The 8,888-nt window shown below is 35.4% G+C and overlaps 1 protein-coding gene across 1 annotated transcript; it reads right to left on the bottom strand.

The window, feature by feature from the left end:
- Window positions 1-5,995: 5,995 nt before the first annotated feature.
- LOC122013862 (ribosome biogenesis protein NSA2 homolog) lies at window positions 5,996-8,433 on the bottom strand. The gene is made up of 7 exons (XM_042570078.1): window positions 8,407-8,433; window positions 8,242-8,361; window positions 8,080-8,147; window positions 7,633-7,741; window positions 7,448-7,516; window positions 7,084-7,141; window positions 5,996-6,270 (listed from the first exon to the last, which is right to left on the bottom strand). The coding sequence occupies exons 1-7, from the start codon at window positions 8,431-8,433 to the stop codon at window positions 5,996-5,998; spliced, it is 726 nt and encodes a 241-aa protein (XP_042426012.1).
- Between the last annotated feature and the right edge of the window lie 455 nt (window positions 8,434-8,888).

Below are 8,888 nucleotides of genomic sequence, written 5' to 3'. Positions count from 1 at the left end.
ATTTGTATGTATTAGCTTCAAAACGTCACTACAATAGCTAATCTCTTTATTCCTTTTGTTAGTGGTCTACCCCTTAACACACTCTATGAAAACATCAAGTATGATATGTTAAGAGAATCAAGAATTCTATGTAACATTAACCTTTCTAGGCATTGTTTGGATATATATCCTAAATGTCTATGTCACAACATGAAAGAATTCTCATCGGTCAATTTATGTTTCGTACCTATACTATGCATTATTACGTTGTCAAATGTAGGAGTAAAGGTTTTAATTTATAAAGATTATCAACAAAGGAATCATTACCAATCAACACTAAATTAAAAAAATTATTTCTAAATGAACAAGAATAACATGATTTGTTCAAACAAGAAATTAAAATTAAATTATGTTGAAAGACGGTACAATAAATATATTTTCTAAATCTATAAAGATATTAGTTTCTAAACAAAGTCTAAAAACACCAATCAACTCGACTTTAATCTTCTTTCCATTTCCCATATAGATGTATCTTTCACCATCAAGTAGAAATTGACTCCTGAGAAAACCCTACTCAGTGATATTTATATGAGTAGTAGCACCGATACCTATCCAACAAGTGTTAGTAGGTACAATGGTTAAATTAATTTCTGAACTAACAAAGTTGAGAAGTTTGTCCTTTACACACTAGTTAGAGTACTTGAGGCAGTCTTTCTTCATATGACTTTTTGATCTTGTTCGAAAGTCGAAGAGACGGAAAGATGGGGATGTGGTGCTCACGCTGACCTCCTGTAGACTCCGCTCAGACCTGCAACACAGACTACGTCAGTGCCGAGACAGGGAAGGGGTCTTCGGCGTTGGCCCTCGACGCACATGTCAGTCACCGGCGCTGAAGAATAAAGCGGAGCAACAAGAAGACTGTAGCACAAACAGTGAATATCGCATACCTCCGCCGATACTTGGACCCCCCCTTTTTATAGAGCTCTGGTAGTGCGCGTGAACGCTTTCCAAGGTAAGCACGCTTCTCAAAGCTTTCTCTGAAAAGACTTGTCAGTAAAGTGTCTCTGACACAGTACCTTAACAGGCCGAGCATATCTCTGAAGTGACAGTGGAAGCTTCCACCGTACGATCTTCTAGCAGTCCTTGCCCGGTGTCGGTGGCACCAACTCCCAAAAGGATATCACTAGATATCATCAGGAGTGTACTGCTAGGCCGAGTAAGTTGGTCGCTCGGCCAGAATTTCGTCGACCTGGTGCCCCATCTGGTTGGCCAGAACCTCGCTGTTCTTCAGTGTGTCTCTTCTCGACTGAAGGTCCACTTTGTATTACTGAAACCTGCTACCAGGCTGAGCAGGGTAGCCGCCCTACCGAAGTTGAACTCTATACACATCAAGCTCTGTTGTCTGACTGAGTGGGGTAGCCGCTCGGCTCGGCTTCTGCACATCGTCTCCTTTGAGCGTCAATTATTTGACTTCTCTTTGTAGCGAAGCAGACGACAGGTCGGAGCCCTCTCCCCGGCCGGGCCATGCTTCGCCTGACCAGCCGATGGCATCTACATGTTGATCGTCTTGACTTTGACCTCCTTTGACCTCCACCGTGGCAGCGGGGTGGGGCCCTTTATCATCACCACATTACTTTTCTTTTTGCAAAAGAAACAAGCGGATTCCTTATCCTGCTTCTTATACTCCTTATGGTCATTGCCTTCATAATCTACCATTTATTTTTCTTTTCTTTTGTTATGAATCCTCTTTCATTTCTTACTCGCACTTTGAGAACCATATGCTAAATAAGTACGCTTAGATGTCTCAATGTTCAGTCTCCTCTCCTCTTGCATGCATTGAGCAATGAACTCATTCAATATCTGCTTTTCCTTTTAAGTATTATACGATATCTTAAAATGAGTGAACCGTGCAAACAAAGACATCAAGTTGAAATGTACTAACATACCATCAGACAATTGAGTTTTAGTGCTTTTAGACTTATCGCTATATTAGATATCTCCATATTATACTCCCTTATATTTCCTTTACCACTGTACTGCATGATTAACAACTTCGTAAGAAGTGTGGTAGTCTTGAACTTTTCATTTGAGGTGAATAGGTATGCCAATTGGTTAAAGAAATTCCTAACAGCTCCTCCCTCTCTTATTGAGTTCTTTATTGGTGTCGGTATGGAAAGCCTCATGATACTCAGATACATGCGATTTGATTTCTCCCACAACTAAAATTCAACCCTCTGCTCTATAATGCTAGCACTAGTCAGAGATGTGGGGTGATCGTTCCTTAATGCATAGTCTAAGTCCATTCAACCTAAGACTATATAATCACTTATTCTTTTCATTCAACAAAATTCGAACAAGTTAATATTGAGATGTTATTAATACTGACAGTTACATATTACACTGAAATTAACATAGTGTAGATTATATAAGTTTACGATTTAATTAAAGCCAAGAATATGAATAAAATTATGCAAATAAAATGAAATTTTAAATGCATATAAATGGACTCTTTATGAGATATCAATTAAATACAACATTACATTTTACTATATAACTCAAACTTTAATTGGCTACATGTGTCTTCCTTTTGGCCGACTCATTGTGCGCATAATATGATACTTTGTATGAGTTATATATTGGTTCATAACTCACAACAACTTTAATCAGTCACATAATATTTTATGCATGATCTGAACAAACTAATATTTTGTTTCATAGTTATAAGTTACCTTGAGCATATATCTAGTATAAAAGTAATTTTTCTTTGAGCTAATTACTATTAACATAGATATATGTCTACCAACACAAAATGCACGAACCTACCAAGGTATCTTCCTTTAGGCCGACACAATAGTTCAACTTAGTAACACGTTGTGTAGATAGATCCAAAAAAAATACTAGAAACTTTAACTTAACAGATAATTACTTAACAACCTTAATAACTCTAAATTATATTTATTAATCGATTGATATGTTATAGTACCTAATCAATTACTATAATTAATTTGAAAATCTACTATATGACTACATTATTATATATAGAAATTATCCTTAAAAAACTAAAAGTTTCTTAAATTTTATAATTTAATCATTATTCAATATTATTTAATCCCATTTCAAGCAACATTCAATCGATTCAATTATGGCCAAGATTATTCAATGCCTTTTAATTGCACATACACTGTTTAACGTAGAAAAAAGTTTTAATCGTTTAGAAATAATTCTAATCGATTAAAAAACTTTTTACTCTATTACTTACTACTTTTAATCGATTGACAATATTCTCCCGAATTTAAGGTTGTTATCAGGATAGCTTTAATATCTATATAAACGAATTGAATAAGTATTCAAATTTATTTATTTAAATTAATGAAATATTTTTGTGCATTTAATTGATCTGGTAAATATCAAATGAATATTTAGACGCCCACCATTATTTAGGGGGTGACTTGTTTGAAGGTAAATTGCGCAAGTTAATAAATTTTTTGAGGACCATACAAAATAACAAAAACTCCTCAAATAAAATAATACAATTTCCGTAAAGTAAAAAAGGAGGATTAACTTTATTTATAACACATCGGAAACCGGAGACGAGCGTGTCGGATCGGCGGAACCGGCAACCGGCAACCGGCTGAACCGGTCCCACAGCTTTTTTTCGACTTGCTGCGTCGTATTAGGTGTCGGGTCCCACTGCGGCAGAGTACAACATCTAATAACGATGCGCGTAGAAGAGTGGGTCATGGATACGGGAAGCCACAGAATATTTTTTTATGTATTTTAGGGAATGATGATAACACCACGCCGTGATTTTAAATTCTGCACGTCGACTTGGCCACGCAAGACAAAAGCCGGGGGAATAAAATGATAAATAAATAATTCGCCATTAAAGTTAGGAAAGGATGAAATGCCCAAATTACCCTTACGCGTAAAATTAATTAAGGCTGAGTTTTTTTTTTTAAAAAAAGAAAAATTAAAAATATGCTAGAGAAAAGGTAATCTCCCACTTTTATTTTTTGATTAAAATTACCGAACATTAATGAATATCATAGTAGGAAGAGTAAATGACATTCGGCAGTAATCAGTCGATCAAATTTAATTAGTCAAGTTAATTGACAGGCATAATATATATTCTCAATGTCCTCTCGGGGTGGTGCGATGATTAAGATATAGAATGTTATCACTTGAGGTCTTGGAGTCGAAACTCGACGTGACCGAGCATAATCTCTCCCATGTCTTGGTCATTTACACTAATGACAAGTAGTCATCCGTCATTTACCTCCTCCGTATTGACCTAGGAACGAATTAATGGGAGCGTTGGGGCGAACGAATCACCTTTTTACCACATAATATATATATTCTCAAGAAAAAAAATCTCTTTCATAGGAATGTTATAAATAAATCTATGATTTAACTTTCTTCAACTTTTACTATCATCATGATCACACATCATTATTTACTCTAATAATAAACGAATTATATCTTTAAAAGAAGTCCAACTAAAGTTTTTTTCTAAAAAAACACCTTTATTATTTTTTAATTTATATATTAATTTATTCATTGACAAGTCAAACATAATTATAATTATATTTAGAAGACAGTTAATTAGATCATCGGCACATGCAGAAAACTATATGGAATAATTCATTACAATTAATAAGATAGTTATCTCAACTAATTAAACTTAATCATATAATTATGCCAATTATTAGAGGTTAGTGATTTAATGGGACAAATGATGCCCATAAAATAGTACTCGTGAAGCTTTAAATTGGGAATCTAATGGAGCATATTGTGTGAAAGACAATTAAGATTATTTTAGATTATTCACTCGTTTCTTAAATCTTTGTTTTAGTTAATAATAATAATAATTATTATTATTATGTTGATGACACAAAAGGGATTCCTTGAATAATTAAATCTAAGTCTTTGAGCAATATTATTGAGAGATATAATGTATTTAGTTAGATATGAATAAATTAGTTAGTCTAAAACTAGCACCACCTTCATGCTACTTAGCAACTAATTGATATATGAATACACTTTTTTATATATTAATGGACTCTAAGGTTATTTTTGAAAGTTATCCATCTTTGGAGTTTATTAAAAAATTGTCTCTTAAAATATATAGAGCTACAAATAAATTTATGAATATTATTTTTAAACATAATTCATAAATTTTATTTAGAAATATTATTTATGAATAAATGATCCTTATTCAACATAAATAATTTTTTACTAGGTGAAATTCGAAAATTTACTGATTCATTATCCGCTAAAAAGAATATGCATAAAAGCCCTCGTGAGATGGCAATTCTGTTTCCTAGTGGACATCGCCTCCACTTGCCTTAACCGTCCTACCGGAAGTCATCGTTTCCTTACCATCACTTCAGTGACTCTACCCCGACTTCCTTCCCAAGCTCCTCCGCTTCCCACCGCCTCTTGCTTCGTCGCCTTTGACTCCCGTCCTCCGCCTCCACTTTTCCTAGTGGTATTTCTACTGTTCCACAAAATGGTAAGACATGATCTCGAAAGACCCCAGTCAGGTAACAATCAAGTTGAGGCTCAGTGGATTATACAAATTCCGCGTGCAAAACTGATCTAGATCTTCAGTGACGCGACTCGCTAAATATGCATTATGCTTAATTTATTTTGGCTAAAACTATTTTAATTGTCCTTTATGTATAGTTGAAGATGGTTCGCTACAAGGAACGAGGGGTAAAACAAATACAAGATTAGTAATACAAGTGTGCTTGTGTCCTCTTATTTGTTCTCTTGTGTATTTTACTCACTTTCAATCCAATCTTAGAATGTTATTTATTAGAAATATACATACATTATCATCAAAATGATTTATACTCTTAAAAACAATAACAATACTAATAAAAAAATTAATAAAAATAAAACAATAAACACTGTGTTAGGTACTAAAATTGCAAACTATGAGGATCAAACAGTACAATGACTTTAAGGTTGTTACATTTATAACAGTACAGGCCTGATATTGCGCCCGGTATCGTTAAGCTGCCGGTGCTGGCGATGAAGATGTTTTAGTGAGACGAGCAATGGTGGCGGCATTGCCCGTGAGACATTGCACGAGGGACATGAAATCCTTGGGATGGACGTGTATGACCTTAGGCGAGGACATGTAGATTACAACCGGACCATCTTTACTACCGTGGCGCGCCGATGGCTTCCTGATCTTGTGGGAGGTTTTCGCGACGTCGAGCAAGGCCGGCCGGGCCCCTTGTAACGGCAGTGAGGTCCGGCGCTGGAAGGAAAGGTGATCTATGGCTTCCATAGGAGACGGTTGTAGTGGTATTCGATAAGGAATAGCAGCTCTTTACGTGAAAGTATTTAAAGAACCAACTTGAATGCGTGGACTTTTCTAAGTCAATACAGTGGTTAAGGGTTGAGGACCAAAATTGAAGTGGTAAATCTTAAACGGAACAATGAGGTGAAGACACGTCGGCCTGATGGATATGACCTTGGATTTGATAAGGTCAAGTCAAAATTTTGATGTCCAAATCGCACGTCTTTAAAGTTTGTTATGTTTGACTTTGGCTATGTCAATGTTGATCGAACAAATGATTGTCATCTCAAATCCTGTATCATCCACAAGTCAAAAAAGGAAATGTCAAATGAGGTAAAAAAAAATAGTGGAGGATGAGCAAGTCAAACTTTAGAGGCATGAAGAAGTCAAATTATAAGTGATTTAAAATCCGAAGAGAATTACTACTTCAACCATAGAATTATTAAAAGTGTACTTTTAATTGTCATAAAATATAATTAATAAAAAAACTCTTATTTATATTATACAAAATATCATTCTTTTAAAATTTATTTAAATAATATCTGACTTATAATTTAATATTCAAAAATACCTTTTAATAAATGAATTAACATAATTAATAACTGAATAAGACAATCACGTTTCCAACAAGATGCATGTGCAATTGAAGGAACAACTATGAAGATTTGTGTAATTACATATGAAGACAATATCAGAGCATATATATGCCAATAAACAAGATTCAAAAAGCGAGAATGACCAAAGAAAACACAATCAAATCTCATATAGTTCAAGACCTTAATTCAGGTACTTACTTTTGCGCTTCCCAGATAGAATAACTCGGAACATTTCTACCTCAGCAACAGGTCTGACCTATAAAGACGAATAATAATGTTTAACTTAGTTTATGACTAAAATAGTGATTAACAGAACATGCGAGATATTTTGAGGTGTTTGAATCTCTTACGCCAGTGAATGAAGGAAAAAAAAAGCATGTTAATTTCTGGCTAAAATAGTGATTATCAGAACATGCAATATATTTTGATGCATTTGAATCTCTTAATCCAGTGGATGAAGGAAAAAAAAAGCATGTTGCAGACCATCAATAACAAAGGAAAAAAAGAAAAATCATGTTAATCTCGAATATAGATATTTGGTAGCATGAGATTGTAAAATTACCTTAGGTAAAGGAACATCCCATTTGCCAGCCTTCTCCTTCCTCTTTTGTTTAATAGTGTTGCTAAGGACCTAAAACGGAATATCATAAACAGGAAGGTAATGTAAATTACAAAATAATAAAATAAAAAAATGGAGCATTGCAACAACGCCAACAACTGAGTGTGTGCACATGAAAGATTAGCAACCTTTGCTGTCGTTGTTGTATCACGATCCAAAAGATATGCAGGAAGAGCTCCATCATGAACCTTATCATCCACTTTGCGTCTACTTGATGATTCCTCATGCATGGCAATCCTGGAAAGCAGCAAACCAGAAGCAGTTTGCTCAGTTTTTGATTAATCTAACTGACCAAGTTTTTTTTTTTTTGCTTTAATTGTTAAATACAAATGAAAAAATCCTATTATTTTCTAAAACCTCTTATTTTTCTCTTACATTGACAAAGCATTTTTTTTCAAAACTGCAATCTTAACCTCACAAGCAAACATAAGTTTTCAAGAAATTAGCAAGTAACTTAGTTTCCCGCCACATCCAACGAAGTAGAAAGTATGAGTTTCTATAATTTTTTTACTTAAATTGAAAGGACTATAACACAAACTTGAATGCATAAACTAGGGAGATTCATAGGCGCTTACGTCTTCTTCATCAAAGCCTTTTCTGCATAACGCTTCTTAGCAAACATCTTTCCCTTAATTCCTAGAACCTGCAAAAATTACAAACCTATAAGACACCTCCACACCCACGGAAAATCCTTAAAATTAGGAGAAAATACTACAAGTTAAAAAAAAATATCCAACCTTTTTGGCGTAAGCAGACCGCTCGTGGACCACTCGAGCTTCCTTCTTCCGCTTCCGCTTGAAGTGATCCAGCCGGTAGCCATGGCGCTTCCGGTGAAGCTCGATGTAATCCCCTTGCGGCTAACAAGGATAGTCCCACAGATCAACCATTTAACTAATCAAAACCTGGCAATCGAGTAGGTAACTCACCATGTCGACAGTACAAGAAAGGAGCCCGGTCAAATCCGGGCAGGGATCCTCTGGTCCAGGATCCCTGGATCAATCCTGGACCCCTAGATATTCATTGGTGGAGTGAGCTAGACCCCACTGACTCTACCAATATGCTTGTAGAGTCTCCCCTAGTCCAGAAAATCCTAGATCAGAGGATCTGAGCTCGTCAAATCTCTACAACTCAAACAGCGGAAGCCTTTTATCAGAGAGATCGGAAAGGGTATGGTGTCCCTCGGAACAGGTTAAACTTCTAAAACAGCCACTTTTATTGGCACACGTCCAATTAGGATCCGACGGTGGAGGTGAACACTCTCGCTAACCCCTTTTATTTGTAGTTAGTCATTCATATACAAATTTGGTTTGCGGAAGGGGTGTAATTGCCGAGCCAAATCGAACTCTTAAATATTTGTGTTCGACTCGTTTATAATCGAGCTGAG

This window comes from Zingiber officinale, chromosome 8B (assembly GCF_018446385.1).
Source record: "Zingiber officinale cultivar Zhangliang chromosome 8B, Zo_v1.1, whole genome shotgun sequence".
Taxonomy (NCBI): Eukaryota; Viridiplantae; Streptophyta; class Magnoliopsida; order Zingiberales; family Zingiberaceae; genus Zingiber; species Zingiber officinale.
The sequence above is the reverse complement of the archived record's forward strand: the minus strand, read 5'-3'. Positions and strand labels throughout refer to the sequence as shown.

Bases quoted from the DNA above. Each gene is read 5' to 3' on its own strand.
- LOC122013862 (XM_042570078.1), bottom strand. From the start codon at position 8,433: ATGGTGAGTTACCTACTCGATTGCCAG. The intron at 7,517-7,632 runs GTTGCTAATCTT...ATTCCGTTTTAG, and splicing joins ATACAACAACGACAGCAAAG to GTCCTTAGCAACACTATTAA. The intron at 7,142-7,447 runs GTAATTTTACAA...TCGTCTTTATAG, and splicing joins GGGATGTTCCTTTACCTAAG to GTCAGACCTGTTGCTGAGGT.